The sequence below is a fragment of the Myotis nattereri genome (genome assembly GCF_964212035.1).
Source record: "Myotis nattereri genome assembly, chromosome: 4".
Taxonomy (NCBI): Eukaryota; Metazoa; Chordata; class Mammalia; order Chiroptera; family Vespertilionidae; genus Myotis; species Myotis nattereri.
Genome location: NC_138079.1, coordinates 45,693,803 through 45,714,609, shown reverse-complemented (window position 1 = coordinate 45,714,609; position 20,807 = coordinate 45,693,803). Strand labels below are relative to the sequence as shown.

At 37.6% G+C, this 20,807-nt stretch overlaps 1 protein-coding gene across 3 annotated transcripts in view; it reads right to left on the bottom strand.

Moving 5' to 3' along the window:
- Positions 1 to 11,734: 11,734 nt before the first annotated feature.
- VCAN (versican) overlaps positions 11,735 to 20,807 on the bottom strand; it is a gene marked incomplete at its 5' end in the record, with an annotated part of 94,385 nt that continues 85,312 nt past the window's right edge. For all 3 annotated transcript variants that reach the window (XM_081090395.1, XM_081090397.1, XM_081090396.1), the window contains 3 exons: positions 11,735 to 13,698; positions 13,842 to 14,024; positions 18,602 to 18,746. In XM_081090395.1, the coding sequence (XP_080946521.1) occupies positions 13,571 to 13,698; positions 13,842 to 14,024; positions 18,602 to 18,746 (456 nt within the window). In that variant the 3' untranslated portion in view covers positions 11,735 to 13,570. The remainder of the gene's footprint in view (positions 13,699 to 13,841; positions 14,025 to 18,601; positions 18,747 to 20,807) is intronic.

Sequence of the window (20,807 nt, the reverse complement as noted above, 5' to 3'; positions counted from 1 at the left end):
GTTGGAGCATCTGCCCCCTGGTGGTCAGTACATGTCATAGCAAGCAGTTGAGTGGCCTTAGCATATCATTAGCATATTACATTTTGATTGGTTGAACAGACGACCAGACACTTAACACATTAGACTTTTATTATATAGGATATTTAGGTACATTTACCAAAGGGTGTATATACAAAGTTTTGGTGATATGAATCCCATTGTTCTAATGAGACTTTTTTCCCATTAAAAAAAACAAGTGATCAAATTTTATAAGATAACATTCCCTTTGAAATTAAAATACATTTCATATTCTTTTCAAAGAGTCACCATTTCCATTGAGGTTTTTGTTTGCAATCTCAGAGTATTAATTCAGTAAAGAAAATTAAATATTAATACGAATGTGGGATAGATCATTTTCTTTCTTTCTTGGGTTTAGAGCTTTGTTCTGCTTTTCATGCTGAGTACATGAGGTGAATGTAGATGAGCCAAATAAAATTAGACATATTAGCATGTCACAATTAATACCAAATGACAAAAAATAATTTCTGCACGCCAACTTGAAATGAGATTTTTTGGACCCATTTTAATTATCAGTAGTTTCAGTTTTATTATTAATTACCAACTGCTGGAGCTGACTACAGTTGGCTTCATTTGCATTTTAAATAATTAGTGTTTAATAATGTATTATGCATTACACAGATATTCATAGAGAACCCAAGTTTCAATTACCTGTCACTTCAAATTATAGGCTCCCAGGAATTGGCTTCTGCCACATAACCCATAATGGAACTGACCAAAGTTAATAGAAAGTGGGAATAAAACTATATAGCCAGTTAGGCATGAGTAGATTTCAAAATTAAGCAATTCACATACCTTTTAATATATTTCTCTGCAGGAATTAAAGAGTTGTCTGGTGAACCTTTCTAAGTCTCCCTCATTTGTAATAAAAGAGATAATAAAGACAGTGTCTGTCGCATACAGATTGTTCATTATCCATATAAAGGAGTCTTGTTCCGTTGTCAGGATTTCATCAGTGATCTGCTTTAAAACTCTTTTGAGTCATGAGCTATTTCTAAAAGCAGAGATAACTAGTACATAGTATTATATGTGGAATAAAATCTGAAGTCCTCATCTGACCTATGAGGCCTTGAGAGTGGGGACCGTGGAGGTGGGGTGGAGGGGAGGGATGGAGGTGCTTAGCCTGAGAATGCTTTGTAAGTTTGCCAGATGTGGCCAGGTTTGAGAGCACCACCACACATGATCATGTCCAGAGCTGTAAAGCCTGCAAAGTTATTAGAAATGCACATCCCAAGGCCCCACACAAGACCTACTGAATCCGAAACCGGGAGCAGAGCACAGTGTCTGTGTTCATTAGTAAGCACTCTGGCAGATTGTGATGCCCACTGCCGTGTGAGAACCAGCGCCCCAAGATGTTGAGATTCACAATGTGTTTTACCTGCAGCAACATCAGCATCGCCTGGTGGCTTGTCAGACATGCAGAACCCCAGACCCATCCCAGACCTCCTGAAGTCAAATCTGCAGTTTAACAGAATCCCCAGGTGACTGGCAGGTACGTTGAAGTTTCGAAGCACTGTGCTAAGACAGTGGTTCTCAATCTTGGCTGCAAACTGAAGTACTTGGAGGGGCTGCAAAAATGCAGATGCCTGGTGAGCTGAGCAGGCAGCTCCTGGTTCTCCCCACTTCAACACAGAGAACCCCACTTTTATCCACTTTATATACCTGTGTTTGAGATAAGCTTTCATGGTATGAAGGGCTCTACTTCCACTAACCACATTTGGCTTCAGCGACTGCCCTTTTCACCGGAACAACCTCAGAGAAAATCACAGTCGCTGAAATAACTTAATGAGTCTGACTCTTGCCTCTTTAGAGCTCACAGCGTCCTTAGCTCCCAAAGTAGCCTCTGCTCCTTTCTGGGTGTCTCCACATTCCCTCTACTGCTGGGATATGTTCCCTGCAGCCCGCACAGTGCCAGAGCCACTCTACTTGCCCCGCCTCTCCCCTTACCTACTGGTCACTTTTTGTCCCTTTGTCCTAAAACACAGCACTGCATCGCCTTGGTTTTGGAGTCTCTAATAAAAATAGTTCCTCCAGCTTCTGCCTCAAGTGACAGAGTAGGTGGGGTATGTCCTCTCACTTCCTCACCATAAAAACAAACCAGGAAAGCCATTCCCTTAGTGCAGTGGTCGGCAAACCGTGGCTTGCGAGCCACATGCGGCTCTTTGGCCCCTTGAGTGTGGCTCTTCCACAAAATGCCACGTGCAGGTGCGCACATACAGTGCGATTGAAACTTCGTGGCCCATGCGCAGAAGTCGGTTTTCGGCCTGGGCGAGTCTATTTTGAAGAAGTGGCGTTAGAAGAAGTCGGGGTACCTTCGCTGAGGTCGACCCCTCAGATTGAGGATGTTTTTAGCAAAGACCAGCTTAGGAGTACCCTAATTACGTTAATAACAATGCACCTACCTATATAGTTTAAGTTTAAAAAATTTGGCTCTCAAAAGAAATTTCAGTCGTTGTACTGTTGATATTTGGCTCTGTTGACTAATGAGTTTGCTGACCACTGCCTTAGTGTTAGTGAAATGAAAACACCCACAGGAATGTGCTCACAAAACACGCTTCCTGAGAATCATCTCTTCATGCTGTATCAGACATACCAGAGCTAACCACCACTTAGGTCCTGTTGGAACCTGCTGCATTATGTGAGCAAACTGAGTCTCACAGGGACCGAGTCTCAAGAAGCCCCTTAGACAGTAGATGGAGATACAGGGGCCTGGTTCTATGAGTCCTGATTCAGGCAGATCTGCTTTCACCACATGCAATCTGCCTCTATTGTCTGTGATCTGGCATCACTCCCCGCCCCCACACAGTGTACCGTCCGCCTGGAGCAAAGGTAGCCAGTTCCCCACTGCCAATGGAAGGCGGGAGAGCAGGAACATCAGCACCATGTCAGTAGACTGTAAATCTACATGCAAGATGGCAGAAGACGTGTGTTTAAAAGAAATATTTGAGGCAATGTTTTCAAGAAGAAAGTCCTTATGTACCACAAAATCATTGCAAGCTACTTGCTGCTTGAACACAGATCTTCCTTTTTACCCCCAAACATTTATTTCCATTCCAAACTTACACGTTATTTCTTGTTTCCAACAAAGTTTGCTTTATGAAATGTCGTTCATCCTGAGGCAAAAAAGTGAATGTATAGTATTTTCAGGTGTAGGATATTCTTGAATCATGTGTGGACAGTTGAAAACTTTGATGTTTCAGGAGCAACAACTAAAAACCACCAGAGCCTTGTCTCATTGTGGTGACAATGTAATAATGTCTTAAATGAATCCAATAAATTAAGTGGACTAGTTCCTGGACTATAGTTCCTGCTCAAAAACTATTTGTGGACAAATGAAAAAATGAGTTTAGCAATAAATGAAAAAATTAGTGCAAAAACAAGGAAGTTTGTGCTTTTACATTAGTTGCCTAACTCTGGATATCAAAGGTTGTGAAAACTTGGAGCACATTATTTCCATATTTTTTTCTGCTACACTTTCTTTGAAAGCAAAAAGGTGGATACTTAATCTCTACATTGATTTCAAAAATTCACATATTCACACACTTGCATAAACATTCTCAGGACACATGATAAAAGCATACCAGTGACTGCTATGAATGCTGTAATGGGGGCTGTATTGGCTAATTTCACACAATAATTTCTCGATATTTGGACCAAGTTAAATGGCTGCATGAAAATTTGCTACATATTTTCCAATTCTGTTCTGATGGAAAATATCTACTTTGCTTAAATAGGCGAGAGTGAAAGTCACAATGTACTGACATCCAGCATGAAATGATGCTGACATTCACTCTGACTCTGCAGGCTCAGGTAGACATCAATTGCAATTGTATTTTTCTAAACACTCTCTTGTCTGATGTTCTAGAGACTCCAGTAGTCAGTATAATTTTCATCTGCTAAGCCATTCAGCCTCTGACGTAGGTGACAGACAAGTGTGGATGGCATCTTTCTGGAGCAGAGTGGTGAGACATGGACAAATGCCTCCTCCCCTTTTTTTTTGTCCTCTGCTTCTGATGCTGCTCATTAGTAGACCTGCCCAATGAATATAACGTAACTGGTACTTGATCGCACCTGTGGCAAGGTTAGTTTCAGTTTGGTGTTATTAACTTCATCCCACTGACCTCCATTTCAACAGGCTCTCTCTCTAGCTAAGGCAGTGGTTCTCAACCTTCCTAATGCCACGACCCTTTAATACAGTTCCTCATGTTGTGGTGACCCCCAATTTCATTGTTACAAATTGAACATAATTAAAGCATAGTGATTAATCACAAAAACAATATGTAATTATATATGTGTTTTCCGATGGTCTTAGGCGACCCCTGTGAACAGGTTGAGAACCACTGAGCTAAGGAGTATCAACCAAATATATTAACAAGTCCAAAGTCAGACTTGCTGGGTGTACATCCTACTGTATGCACTAAGATTTCATTGTAATCTTGTGTATCTGTTTCTTCATCAGTAAATAGGAATGCCAATAAAATCAACATGAATAATAAGACCGGTGATTGAGTCATTCCATGAGCAATTATTTATCAAGTGCCTGCTGCATGCCAGGCACTATTGCAGGTTGGGAACATGGCGATGATCAAAACAGGGGAGTCCCTGAGCTTATCAGTGATGGTGAACCTTTTGAGCTCGGCATGTCAGCATTTTGAAAAACTCTAACTTAACTCTGGTGCCGTGTCACATATAGAAATTTTTTGATACAGTATTTGCAACCATAGAAAAGCAAAGGCATATTTTTGATATTTATTTTATATATTTACATGCCATTTAACAAAGAAAAATCAACCAAAAAATGCGTTTGCGTGTCACCTCTGACACGCGTGTCATAGGTTCACCATCACTGGCTTACATTCTTGTGAAAAGAAACAGAGGGCAATCCACGTATGAGCTTGACCGGCACACGATAAACTGTGCCTTCTACACACAGTTACTGAGCTCTCTGCGACCGCGTGGGTTAAAAATAGTCATCTCAAGGTGATATTCTCTTGAACATTTGTTTTCCTACTTGTGATTTCTGTATTTTCCAACACAATTACAATGAACAGGGTCACTTTGGTGAGATAGTCACAAAAACAACAAAAGAGCCACGACTTAAACTAACCAATACCTAAAAGTGTTTCCATGGTGTCTCATAGACGTGTGGTTCAGGGAATGACTCAGTAGACATTACCTTTCATGCTGTTTTCAGCCTGGAAGCGTATTTTCCAGCCTTAGCACGTGGCCCGTTCATTCTCAGTTATTTCAGCATCTCTCATTCTTTGGTCCAGTCTCTCTCCTGAAACTTCTCCTTAGTGGATGGACCTGACCATTATTGTTGTGTTTCCAAACCCTCATTTAATGAAAAATTATTCTATTTTTTTCATCTTTATACAATCAAACTCTCAAGCAAACATTATTGCTAATGAGCTTCACCTATTTCTTGGCTTTTCAGGTAAACTGTCTTCTCTTTTTTAGCATTGAATGCTTTGTAGTTTTCCCTAACTCTGTATGCAAAATGTTATAATTAATGTTTTTCTTCTTTCCTCTTTTCATAATCAGAGCATCGCCAAATCCCGATGCCTGCTTTTTAATGACATGTCTGGCTCTACATAGATTAGCATAGCTTCTAAACATCCCAGAAAGTCTTCTTCCTTTCCTAAATCCTTTTCCAAAACCATGGTATTATTGTATTACTGTCATTCTTCTGAAATTACTTGGCTAATTTTCTTCCATTTATTTTGCTGGATTACTTTTTTTTTTTGCTTGCTTATGATATTTATTTTTAAATTCCCAAATTACTATTTTTGCCATGCATATCCTTATACAAAATGAAAGTATCTGTTAATTTACCTCATATTTTAAGAAGAGACTCAAAATTAAAAGTCAAAAGTATTACCATATGTTAAGCATGGAAGATATTACTTAAAACAAAGCTTTATGAAAGACAGATATTCTCAAATTTAGTTTTAAGAAATTGCACTTCCCTTTAGGGCTGAAACAATATTCCCAAGACCACTTGTTACTTGACAAAAAATACATATGAAAATTTCTGCAGACTCCTTTCCCCAAACATTCCTGGCACATGGCCCTGTTCCATAAATCTACCTTGCATGTCACTCTGTCCCCAGCCAGCCTTCTGGTGCCAGGTATATGATCACATCACACTATCTGTACTGGGCTTGCTAAGACTACTGCTGATCTCTCTACCTCTCCACCCTTCCCCAATGGGGGCATGGCCCGCCTCTTAATTCTGGAAAGCTCAGTTAAGTCTTACCAAAACTATCCTGAAGACATGAGGAATCATAAAGCATAGCCAAGCAGCACTTTAAAACTGTACAGTTTCTTGGCCTATGGCAGACTCTGTAGGCTCCTCCCCAGATCTCTATGAGAGGTTTCTCTCAATTTCCGCACATCTGCCATCATGTTACTGAAGCCAGCTTCTCTCCTCAACAGAGGAAGGCCCTTCTGCCAATATTTTCCATTCCTTGGAATCAAGATCCCAGAAAAAATAAAGAGAATATTTTAAAGTAAAAGTTTACTCTAAAAATATAGCATTTTTTTTTAAGAGAAGAGAATAACATCTACTTCGTAATGCAGAACAGCTCAGCTCCTTCTTTTACAAATTCCTTCCAAAGTAGGATCTTGATCTTAAACTTGTATAACTTAAGGATCCCCTGGAACAGCTCCCCCATAAACAAAGGGGGGAAACCTTCCCTGAAAGATAAAGGCACACCTCTATCTAGAGAAACTAAACAGGCTGGCTGCTTCCAAATATCAATCTCCCTTCCCTCACTTCCCACTTTCCCCACCTATAGCCATAAAGTTTCAAAACTCTTGAGGTTCAGTCCCAGAGAAACGTGTTATGCACATGTATAACTTGACTCCAACTCTTTGCTCCTAATTATGAAACAAGGATTGAAAACTGAACTTGACTGTGATCTCAAGCTGAGGAGTACCACATTTTATTTTGGAAACGTGAGCCAGAGAACACAGCCTCAGGACCAACCAGTCTGCAGTATGGCTCTGTTTATGCGAAGCTGAGGCTGCAATAATCACCTGTTTAGAGTTTAGTGGCTGTAAGGAAGGAACTAAAGACCTGACCTCATAAAACACACAATACGATGCTACGGAAGAAACCCAAGGGAACCAATGTAGAACTTCTAGACTGTAATGTAGCTTGCCCTTCCTATGATTGATATGAACTGAGTTGATCCCAAAATGTCTCTGAAAAAGGCATCCATAAACACTTTATCAATTTGGAATCCAGCAGGAAACAGGTGACGCAATCAAATTGGATAAATTGAAGAGAGCACAATAAAGGGACTGTTCACAGAGGCAGGCAGCTTAGGGAAATCACAATTTATAGGGCAGCACCCTTGGGCCAATAACAGTGGAGAGCTCTTACTACCCCAGATCTGAAGGGTCAAGGTGAGAGAGCAGTGGTGCAACCAGGAGGCAGAGAGGTCTATGTGGAGATGGGGGCCTGCTAGGAGCTAATGATGTTGCTGTAGGGATAGAAGCATCACATGGCAGTCCCACAGGATTGCGAGGGAGCCAAGGGGACACACACCACCGTCACTCGTCTCTTGCTCTGATCTCCTGCCTGGCTTGCTCCCCATGGCTGAACCCAATAGGAGCAATCTACACAGTCAGTCCACGGGCACAGGCAGGAGGAGAAGGGTGGAGAGAGTATCTGGAGAGGCAAATGTCCCACTCAATAGCATTTCTGGCCTTCCATTTCTGCCTTGTATGAGGGGCGCCTGACTTTGGATCAGAGAATGAATAGGAAGCCAAACTAATCTGAGAGAAAAACTAAAACTTAAACTTAATGGCTGATTTATTTAGGATTACTAAATCAATTTCTCCATTCATCTTAAGCACACGATGCCTAGAATAGATGATCTCCCTCTGCCTCCAAAATATTTTGCTATGCATACAGAATTAAATTTTATTTTGTAGGCAATAGGTTCTGATAAATTCTGACCTGGAGAATGGCAGGCCCTTTTGCATATTAGTTCAAAAGATTATATTTCTACGTGGATCTAGAATATTACTATATTAATAATATACCAGATATTAAAGAGAGTGGACTAGAGAGAAGATGATGGCTGTGAGAATCTTGGAAGTACAATTAATAGAATTTGGTGGTTGATTGAATATTGGCATTAAATTAGAAGTCCAGAATGACTTTTAGACTCCTAGATTTTTTTTAATGTGTAGATGGTTAGGAAGAGGTTCAGATAATCGTTCAATTTGGAACATACAGAGTTCAATGTAACTGTGAAATCCAACAACTGAATATATACCCATCACACAAAAGAAAGAGATATGGAAGTTACCACAAGGTAGAAAGTGGTTAAGGCCATGGTTATGAAGGGACCAGGTAATGATGGAGAGCAGAACAAAGAGATGGCCAATAATGAAGGCTTTAGCAACAACATTTTGAGAAATCCGCTCTCTTCTTGTTTTAGTGCCATTGCTAATTTTTCCCATTAGACTATAAGAGCCATTAAGGACAAGGACTTGGCCTATTCTATATAATAAAAGGCTAATATGCAAATCGACCAAACAGTGGAACAACAGGTCATTATGACACACACTGACCACCAAGGGGCAGACCCTCAATGCAGGAGCTGCCCCCTGGTGGTCAGTGCGCTCCCACAGAGGGGAGTGCCGCTCAGACAGAAGCCATGAACCAGGCTCACGGCTGACAAGCTCAGCAGCAGTGGAGGGAGCCTCTCCTGCCTCCATGGCAGTGCTAAGGATGTCCGACTGACAGCAGGCCCATGTCCAAGGTCCTGAGCCATCAGTCAGACATCCCCCGAGGGCTCCCGGACTGCATGAGGGCACAGGCCAGGCTAAGGGAACCCCCATACCCCAAGTGCACGAATCTTGTGCACTGGGCCTCTAGTCTTGTTTATAACAGATATTTTTTAAAGTGTTTGCAGAGTGTCTGGCACATGGTAAGTACTCACTATATATTACTAAATGAACAGTGAGTTCAATCTGGCTAATGGGAGAGGGTGATTGGATTTAGGAAATGGCGTTATTTAGAGATCAATTCTCTCCCAAGGATTATCCCACCTACACCTCTCTCAGGGCTCCCCATTGAATCTGAAGTTCTTTTTCCTGGTTGACTGTTGCTGGGAATTTATAATATATCTTTTTTACTTCTATTTCTTAATTTTCAAATGTGTCTTGATTCTTGCATTTCAAACTTTCTTTCAGGTCTAGAAGTAAGAAACGAAACATTTTAATCATGCTGTTGTATCCCGTTTTCCCCACAGAAAAGCTTTTCTGACGTGGAAAACCAGAGGCCCATTCTAAGTTTGGAAAGCAATCACCGCCAACTGAGAGAACACATGCTTATAAATGCAGATAGGTAAGATACTAAAAATCTGAGAGTACTTTAAGGACTGTGTATCTTAAAGCAGTGGTCTCCAAAGCAGGGTTGCTTACCCTTGGAATACCCCAAACTCTCCAAGGGGCACATGGGCTCATAAAGGGAAGCAATGTTTAATGGATGATAGTAGTATTCAAATCATTATGGTAATTAGATTCCACTGAGTGTATTTGTAAGACTGATATTACATGTTAATTTTAGAATGACAATATTTAAAATATACCCCCAAATGACATCCTTTACAATTGTCTAACTTTATGATGAAAACATTTTTGGTTGACAACTTAAAAATAATGGAAATTTTATTTTAGAGCAAACACTTTAAACAATCATTTAAGAATTACTGCCTTAAGACATCACTTTTAATCTTCAACAGGGACGATTAGATGGAACTCTGAGTTAAATTCCAATTTAAAGCCAGCATTTGCTTATTCTGTAAACACCTCAACAAAAACCATTTTTGTTCTTGTTTGGCATTTGCTCTCTCTTGTCCAGCTGGGATCCAAGCATACAGAAATGAGTAATAATGGGGAAAGATTATACCATCTTGAATGACTCATTCAAAGAACTTGATAAACTTTCCATTTAGGCTTGTTTTAGAAAAGACTTACTGGGTGAATTCTGGTTTGTTTAGCAAATGGCAATTGCAGCACAATAAAAAGAGGATGCACACATATCAGCACAAAAGTATCACTGTGGGCCTTTTACTTCACTGCATTTGTAATATTAGGAAAGAGAAACACATTAAAAGATGTTAAAGTTATCATTGAAGCTACATGATAACATTTTCTTGCCTTCATCTAAAATACATTTTCTCCTGTGGATCCTTTTCTTGGCAGGTATTCATGTACAGGTAATGCACAAAATCAACTCTGAAATTCTGTGCAACCTATTACATTTTTTTCTGTCCATTTCCCAACTCCATAACTTTATTTTACATGTTTTATGATTTCTGGGCTTTTAGCTCAAAGCTAATCCAGTTCCTACTTCCTGCACAGTATTGAAAATTCAGTTAAGATTGGCAAAGGTCCACTGGTTATCACATTAAAATGATGTGCCCTTCCCTATACAATCTCTCTTACCTCTTCTCCATATCTGTTGCCCTGAAAGGTCACCTCTTCTTAAATAGCCACCTATGTAGTAGGGGCACATTCTCCCCCCTCCCCCCCATATGCAACCCTGCTTTTAGACATGAATAGAAAGCCACCTCCAGCTGACTTCGAGTAGTGCAGGTCTCCTTAAACTTCTCACTCTGTCCAGTATTCTGGGTGATGGAACATCTCACAGTCTGTATTATTTGCACCTAAAGCAATAAATATTTGCTTAATGAAATTATTAACATGCAAATTCTTATATATTCTTTTGGGTAATTTCTGCTTCCAGTTCTGTGTAAAAGATATGACAGGTTGCACATGGAAAGGACAAGCTCAGCAAGGAAAAGATTTTCTGAATCTATTCCTGCCCCACTCTCCTTACACCTTTGACATTCCCAGAAAGAAACCTTGATATAAGTTTCAACTCACCTTTGTCCTTTATATCTTCTGTACAACTGCGAAGCATATAATAGATTTGTTCTTCCAAGTTATCAATAAAGATACTGAATAGAATTGGCTGTAAAATAAATCCCACGGGTTGTATCCAGTATAAAAATTTATGTAGGCATAGACCTACATCTCCAGGGCCTAGTACAGTACCTGGCACATAGTAAGTACATAATAAATAGTAAATGAATGAAAAATGAAGGAATGGTGGATAGGAACTTGACATCTTCTGATCATTATTTAGATATGATCTTCTAACCAGTCAATTTACCTCCTAAATGTATAATAATTGGAAACAATATATTTTATATTTTTCTTGAGAATGTCATGCAGGCTATAAAGATTACCTGCATCCACTTCAAAGTAATTATTAAGTTTGGACAATGACTTGGGTTGTCTACACTTGATCCCTCATCAATCAGAGTAATGGCACATCCCCCAAAGGCTTATTGGGAGACCATGCACATAAAACACTCAACCTGGTTCGTGGAAAGCATTTGGTAAATCTGAGCTATCACTTCTCCTTCTGCACATGTCTTTAATACTTGAGATTAATGCATAGGTGTGGAGATGTAAACAGTATTGGAATCATTATGTCAATTTTTGCAGTGACATATACAATCATCTCTCTGTTAGCCACAAAATCATTTCATGTTAGCAGCTTGTACTCGTGATGGAACCAGAATGTAAAAATGTTGGTGCACATCAGGATTTAAAGTTGTAAATAACCAGACCAGTCACAGAATAGTAAAAGAAGGACTTTAGGTTTCTTTGGTGAAACAAAAGCAGGTATAAAAAGTTACAAAGTTTTTAGATTTTCATTCACAAAAAAAACACACACAATCATTCACATTTTACACTATACATGGTATAATATAAATACAGGAAGTATTATGTGCATTGCAATAAAAGAGGGGAAAGTAAAACCTAATAGGGCCACACACGGTTGCTCTGTGCTCTGGAACACTTGGTGGTGGACTACAGTTAATGCAACAACCAGGGAACTTGCTCAAAGACACTGTGAATGGTTGTAGCCACTGTGCTACCTTCTCAACAAAAGAAGGTTTCGTGAAAAGAATCAATGTCGGGGCTGTTCTTTTGCTATCTGCATTTCCTACGTTGTCTACTTTTCTTAAGATTATTCTTACTGAAATTAGGGAAAGACTCCTAAATGCCTTCTTTTCATGACAGATGTTTATTTAAGCATTAAATTAAGTGGATAATAGTTCAAAGTCATCTTCGGCAGTCAGTTTATTCAAATAAAGGGGAGAAAATGAGTGGGAGGTGATAGGAAGACATTTTAACACATACACCTAACTATGTCTATATATATATATATATATATGTTCCTTGCTTAGAATCGGCAAACACCATTTGCTGAAAGCTATACACTTTTCCACTCTTTTCATAATAGACACTTGATGCATTCTATCCATCACATTATTGAATCAGGGACAAAGTACCTAAGATTATATGGTTCCAAACTGTGTGAGAGAAGCACAAAGGCTAACACTGAAAAATAACTAGCACGCTATGTCAATTTTCAGGTTTGGGGGAAAATAACATCCAATAAATTAAATCAGTATGGCTTACTTCATTTATTTATGTATGCTTCACAGCTGCAGCATTCATACATGAACATTCAAAACTTTATAAAAGATTAAAATGGTTATATATACAAAATTTCTTTCTTTGAACGTGTGTTGTTTTAACAATCCCCCACCCTCCAGAGCCCTGGGTCTATATCCATTTGAAATGTGTTGATCTGGAACCTTGCAAGTTAGTGTTACGAAAGCCATTAAAAAGTAGACCTGGTTGAGTTAATAATTAGCACTTTGACCCCTAAAAATGCTCCTGATCAGAGAAAAGTCCTCCATTCAGGCCTTTCTTGTAAGTGAAGAAAAAGGAATGCAGCAAAGAAGAGTTCCACATTGCAGTCCTTCATCCCATCAGGTCCCGTTAGCCAGGCTTCAGCAGCACGTGAAGCCAACTGCAGCTAAGGCCGAGATGGTGCAGTGTGGCCTACAAGACTCTGTGTTTGTTAGTTGTCCAGGAAGAGCCGTCCTCAGTCTTGCTGATAGTCAAAGGGCACGTGAAACCATTTCCAGCCTAAACAAACTACCCAAAGCAGCCAAACCAATGATTAAAGACCGCGGAGGCTCCATAATCATCATTAAATATGCCAGGACTCAGTGTGACTTCTTATTTTATATACAGGATTAAAATCAACATTAAATCATCTTATTTACATTGCCATTGGTGCTGAAATGGAGCTTTTTAAATAGTACAGTAGGCTGGTATACATTATAAAATGGTCTGCACTGGAGGCAAACAGAAAACTGAAGACATCAGATAGGCTGTAAATGGTTTCTCTCTGCCCTTGTTTTCTTTCATCTCATTTGCTCTCTTTTTGAATGCCAATGCTTTCTTTTAAGATGTTTGGGGAGCGCAGCAACCCCCAACTGACTGAACGGTGGTCCATAAATCCAGACCAACGGATAATACTTCTCGAGGTGATAGGAAAGGCACAGGAAGTTAGGACTTTGGCTGAAATGATGAAAACACATGTTCGCCATTATAGGGATCAGCGCCTGGACTCCTGCCACCTTCGGCTCCAACGGTGATCATGTTTTGATGTATTTATTGAATTGTCCTTTGATGAGGAGGAATTTTTTAAGTATTTCTTAGAATAAGTCCTTTGGTATGCAGATGCTACATGGAAGGAAAAGAAAGAAAGAAAGAAAACACAACAATATTACTTGCTCCATACCCTAAACTACCAGTACCGCAGCTGTAAAATGGTGTCTAGTAGCTGTTATAGCACGGTTGTCCATTCCTTCTAAAGTACCACTTACGGTTCATGCAGGTAATTTTAGGCATAGCCCAATTTCCATTCCCTAGGCAACGAATAGTTGGAAGGTGGCGTTGAATGAAACCATCTTTGCAGTGATATCTAATCAGGGAGTTGATTTCATAACGAGGTTTCATCTTTCCAAAGGTCTTGGCATTTTCTACAACAGGGGGCTGGCCGCAAGCAACTAAAGAAAAGTAAATCAAGTTATTTCCAAAGAATCTAAATATTTCTATCAGTATGAGCCTCTTTTTATCTCTTTTGCTACTTATGAAACCAATCTAGCACCATCATAAAAAGCAATCAGAACTCACAAATTGAAAATATTCAAGAAAAAAAAGGTAAATAATGAGGCTCTGGGCCCAATTTGACTCCCAGATTATGTCATCTTGGATTGCATTTTATTAAAGAACCATTTGGCTAATGGTCATTTTTTCTGGAAAAATTCCAAATTAAAAAGTACCAGTTTCATGTAGCCAGGTGGTATTGTCTTAATCACTAACTCAGTTTTTATTTATTCCCCATTTTCACTTGGAACAATAATAAATTTGTGAAAATTAACTATTACTGTAACTTTCCTGAAAACACTTAAAATCTAAAACAACATCATAGATTCAAAATATGGGTAAAACATGGCCAAATTGATACTCTTAAGTATCGAGAAAATATCTCTGCTTCTATTTACTCTTTTTTGACTTCTCTATGAGACAAAGGGAAAGTCGGGACTTCATATTCGTGCTTGATTTTGTAATTATCTTAAAATTTAAACTCTTGAGAAGGGTAATGAAGGTAAATTTTGGAAAATTTATAATTTTTAATTTACAATAAAAATTCTAAATATCAACAAACTTAGCAATAGTAAAAAAAAAAAAAAAAAAAAAAGTAAAAGAAACCTTGCAATCCAGAAATTCAAGAGGCTGGGCAAATTGATTCAACTGAATTTGAACTTAAAGTTTTATTCAACGTGGTGTACTTGTTCTAAATGATATGCTTTAAAAATTAACATTTGTAATTAGCAAAAGAAGTTATCTTTAATGAAACATGAGCCAAGCATCTCTTTTCACTCACATAAGACTTGTCACTCAGATAGACATAACCTAAAAATAGATTATAAAATCACACTATATATAAGAAATTAGAAATATTTGTACATGTATTTTATCTTCACAAATTCCTAAAGCAGAGATTTCTATAATAACATATCATTTTCAATTAATAAACTACACAGTGTATGTGGTTCAGTGATAACTCAATCTGGATACCTGCACTTCTCTTGTTATACTATAAAAAGCCTATACCAAAGTCTAGATACTAGCAAGTATAAGATAGAATGAGACCAAACTTACACAGAAGGTTAAAAATTATGAACTAGATAGTTCATTATACTTAATTCTGTGCTATGTTGACAAATTAGAAATTATCTTTATAATTGTGGGGAAAGTAATGTTGAGATTTCTTCAAAAACTAGTTATATATGAATACCTATATGAAAGCTAAAATAGTTCAGTGAATATGGTACTGGCAACAACAGCGGATAGACCAGAAGTAGATCCACACATGTATGCATGATATTTGACAGAAGCGACATGGCAAAGCAGTGAGGAAAAGTAGCTTTTGCATTTGGACAATTGGGTATTTTTGCGGAAAAAGTTTACTTGGTTTCTTACCTCGGAGAATACAAGGAAAATCAATTCTAGATGGATTAAATATATAAATATAAAACACAAAACTCTAAAACACTTAGTAAACAACATAGAATATCTTTGTGATTTTAGGGTAGTAAAGGTTTCTTGAGATGAAAAATGGTTTAAACCATAAAGGAAAATGTTACGAATTGAAGAATTCTGTTCATCAAAAAATGGCATAGGGTAAGAGTAAAGACAAGCTACAAACTGGGAGAAGATATTTTCAAAATATTCAATTATCAAGATATTCATAATCAGAATATAAAAAGAACTACAAATCAATATATAAAAGAGAAGCAAACGTTTTTAAAAAATAAGTAAAAGACATGAACAGAAACTTTATAGAAGAAAATCCATGAAAATAACCTATAAGTGTATGAAACAATATTAAGGGAAAAGTATCCAAGAAAATGCAAATTAAATAACAAGAAATAACATTTTATACCCACCAGACTGGCAAAAATTTCAAAGTCCAAAAATAACAAATGTTGGCGAAGATGTGGAGTAACAGGACCTTCACACATTGCTGGTGGGAGTGCAAACTGGTACAACCACTTTGGAAAATAATTTGGCTGTTTTCTAGTAAATTTTATGGTACATATATCCTATGACTCAGCACTTGACTCCTGGAAAAATACCCTATGAAAGCTCACAAAAGTCTACCTGGAACAAGTTCAAAAATGTCCACAGAAACATTGCTTACAACAGCAAAAATACTTACTATAGCCCAAATGTCCACTGGCAGGAGAAATGATAAATACGATGTTATATAGTCATACAGTGAAATACCATACAGCAGCAAAAATGAAGAAATACAGCTACATGCATCAACATGGATAAATCTCACAAACATAATACTGAACCAAAAAAAAGAGCAAGGCACAAAATACATACAGTATGATTTCACTTATATAAATTTTAAAAATTTGCAAAACTAAATAATGTGTTGTTTACACATACAAACATATGGGGTAATACTAAAAAGAAAAATAAGGAACTAAGTCATCATCGATGGTTGGAATTGGGAAGTAAATAGATGGGACTGGAAGGAACCTACAGGATCTCCAGTGGATAGCATTCACTGAGGTGTTCTTTTAAATATACATATGCCTTTTGTATATAGTATAGTCCTCCTTTATGGGTATTTAATTAAAAGTAGAACTATTTTGGTCTGTATGTTTTAAGATGCCTAAATTATCAGAAAGGAGAAATGAGTATGCCTTTATAAAAGTCTATAGACAGTTATAAAATTCACATAATTCCCCAGAGAACTAATTAACAAAGAATTAAATCCACATAAATAAAAACCAGACAATAGGGAGATAAAATACAAAGATCATTTTGTTTTGTTTGTTTTCTCCTTTAATGAGGTAGAGCCAAAATGTTATGAATCTCTTTCCCCATTGGGAAATGTAAATTGTGATGCTGGTTTTGGGAATCCTTTTTAGTTATAGGACAGTGGTTTTCAACCTGGAGTAGTTTTCTTCCTCCCCCTCCACAGGAACAGTTGCAACTCCTAGAGGCATTTTTAGTTGTCACAAAGCAGAGGAGAGGGGCGCGTAGTGGGGAGAATGCTACTAGCCTTCTGTGCATAGAAGGCAGAGAAGATGCCAAACATTCTGCAATGCCCAGGACAGCCCCTCACAACTAAGAATTATTGGACCCAAAAGGTCAATAGTGCTGGTGCTGAGAAACCTGCTACAGGAAAAATTAACATAGCATATAAGAATGTTAGCATCATAAAATGAAAAGCATGACTCCAAGGACCATTTGGAGATCTGAGAATGCAAACATGACATTTGGATAAAGACAAACAGTTCATTAAAGGCTTCTTACATTACAAGCAGGGAAAACAGACACTTGGTTTGCTATTTTCACAAGTCCCATTGCAGACGTGCTGAGGCAATGCACAAAATCAGGAAAGCGGCTCATGTCGAAAGGATATTCACAATAAATTCTACTTTAGATCAGAGAAGAGCAAAGTAATCACAAATAACAATTGAGTTTTATCTGAGCTTTGTGTATCTTAACGTTCTCTTTGTTCTAATAGCATTTCTCATTTTTGAAGTTTCCTGAAATATTTACAGTTTTAATTTGTATTTTTATTATTTTTCTATTTTAAAAAATCAAATGGATTTTACATTTTGCATGTGTACTTTGAACTCTTACTTGAGGTCTAGCTCTAGGGACTAAATATTCATGCTTTAACACCATTGCAAACAGGTTAAGAATGTTTATGGAATTACTATTTGTTTAAGGAAGAAGTCTATACAGCTTGCCTTAGAAATTTAAACATACTGGTCAGTGATAAACACAACACATTTTTAAAAAATCAGCATTCTTAACTTTATCTGTTTAATGTCAACTAAGCAATTCTCCTCATTATGGGGCTTATATTACAACTGTTTTTACTTGATTGCATCTTGAGGACATTCAACCACTTCACGGTTTATAAGCATTACAATAAGCTTCTAAGGAAATGATTGAAAAACTCAAAGTCTGCAGAGACCAGGCCTTTAAAAACAGGGAGGACTGAATAAGGACCGCAATGGACTGAAGACCACGGCGCCCGCTGAGGAGAGCGGAGGCTTTCAGCTCCAGTGCTTCAAACCAGGGACACATTTGAAAGGGTCAAATGGGTACCAGTTGTTCTTTTCTTTCAAGTAAAAAGAAAATCTATAATATTTTATGATTTAACAATTTTGAAATGTTGACAACCAATTCTTTAATGCTTTCTTCATCAAAATAAACAGGTCTTCAACCCTTGTGCCGGCTGGGGGGTGTGTGTGTGTGTGTGTGTGTGTGTGTGTGTGTGTGTGTGTGTGTTTAAAGGTACTTGGAGGTAATTTTTCTGCATAAATACTACATTGTTATCTTAAGCACCTGAAATCTATGGTGTCAACATTACAGAAAACAAACTTTTCAATTGCATGGAAAGAATGAAATATTGCAGAGCAACAGGAGATGATGCACATGACATATGCAGCTCGTGTCTTAACGAATGAAGCTTGGTCTTACTGAGTTTACCTGATAATGAATAGGTGGGTTCAGTAGACATTATTAATGGGGTAATGATTACCTGTTCCTTTCTTGCAAGTATAGGTGAGATGGTAATTGCAGGGAACATCATTCCACTCGCCGTTCTCGTGCCAAATGATGACAACACAATCTTCTCCAGAAGAAAAGAAGCTGTCTGGCTGGTTGGGCCTCCAGTTCTCATATTGCTACAAAAGTGGAGAGAAAAAATGACTCCTTGATAGTAGCATATTACAAGCATGATAGTGGCATTGAGTCACAATCAAATTAGAATGGACTAAACAGTTTCGATTTAACCATTAGCTAAAATGATTTTGGTGGTAAAGAAAAAGACTTTTATACTTGAATGGATAATATATGTATGTATCTCAATGTCTCTCTTCAACAATTATGTATTTTTCCTTTGGCAATGAGATATAGCTGAGGAATTTTATTCTACATTTCTAAATAGATAATCAGTACTCAATTTAAGAACTTAATCGTGTTATTATTATTGTTAATTATAGCAGCATTAATGAAAGTGGAACAAATAAAAAGATCATAATCTTATCCCTCTGATCCCTCCACCTTTATGTGCACATAGAATTTATATGATTGTGATTATAGTAGAGTCAAATTTGTATGCTCTCTTTTTTATGTTAGCACTAAAAAGTATCTTTCTTTGTCTTTTTTTAAGTGATTGTTTTATCCAAATTCATTTATTTGGTTAAAAATTGAGACATTTGATGTATATATTTTATGTATTACCTGCTATACCTGTACACATCATTTTATAATTAAACTTTCTGAGTTACTCTGTTTTAGATGTGATCTTATGTGCACCATACAGTTGAGTTTTGCTTTATGATTTAATCTGGAAGTTGTTTTCCTCTTAATAAGAAACATTTACCACGTGTATACATGTTGACAAGATAAGCATTTAAAAATGTATCTTGCTATATGCCTGGCCAGAGTGGCTCAGTGGTTAAGCATCGACCTATGAACCAGGAGGTCTTGGTTCGATTTCCTGATCAGATTGTGGGCTCGATCTGATCCCCTGTGTAGGGCATGCAGGAAGCAGCCAATCATTAATTTTCTCTCATCATTGATGTTTCTATCTCCCGCTCCCTCTCCCTTCCTCTTTGAAATCAATACAAAAATATATTTTAAAAAGCAAATATATCTTGCTATAAATACGTTTGGGGTTTTTTATATAATGTATGTTCAGAAACTAATTGAAAATAATTTTATTGATTTGATGTTTTTCTACTGGTACCCTTATATCTCTGTCTTTAGGTGGTATCTATCAATTCCCCATTCTGAGCAATGATATATAACTGGGAATCTATTTTGCCTTGATCATAATAATAAATGCCGTTTATTCAGCACATATGATGAATGAAGCCCTCTTCTAAATACTTGTTATGCATTATCTCTTTCATCGTTCTAACAGGATTGAGAGTAATTTCAACCTTACAGATATTAAGCACCCAGGGACTCTTTGGTTTATGTTCAATTCTTTGTTACTTTAAAATACTGCCTCCATATCAACCAATAATTATATGAAAAACACAGCCCCTATCCGTATCCAAAAATAACAAGCATTGATGAGATGAAAATATTATTGGACTAAAAATAAGAGTTCACTTTGCTAGTCCCGAGTCTCTTAACTAGAATGTGGAATGGGACAATTTTGTTTGTTCAATGTCTTCCTCACTCAACTTAAGTATCACTTTCCTACTATGCTTTGCCTACTGTGGTTTAACACAAATCTAACGCTGAAGAGACTGTGGACAAACTTCTTTCCTATGGTAGAAGTAGCTTTATTCCTTTAATAAATAATAGACAGGGAGCAACAAAGAAGAGATACAAAAGTCATATTCAGTCTGTTGCTGATGTATAACTAATTTGTTTAACAGATTAAGATAGAATAAAAATAATAAATAAAAAAATCGAAATGTCTTAAAAATAATAAAAATCTATGATTAATTCCTTTTATGATCAAAGATTCCAGACCTACTTAAATATTTAATTTGAATTTTGAGCTCAATACTTTCTAGCTTGCTTTTTTTTAAAAAAAATATATATATATTTTATTGATTTTTGACAGAGAGGAAGGGAGAGAGATAGAGAGTTAGAAACATCGATGAGAGAGAAACATCGGTCAGCTGCCTCCTGCACATCTCCCACTGGGGATGTGCCCGCAACCCAGGTACATGCCCTTGACCGGAATCGAACCCGGGACCCTTCGGTCCGCAGGCCGACGCTCT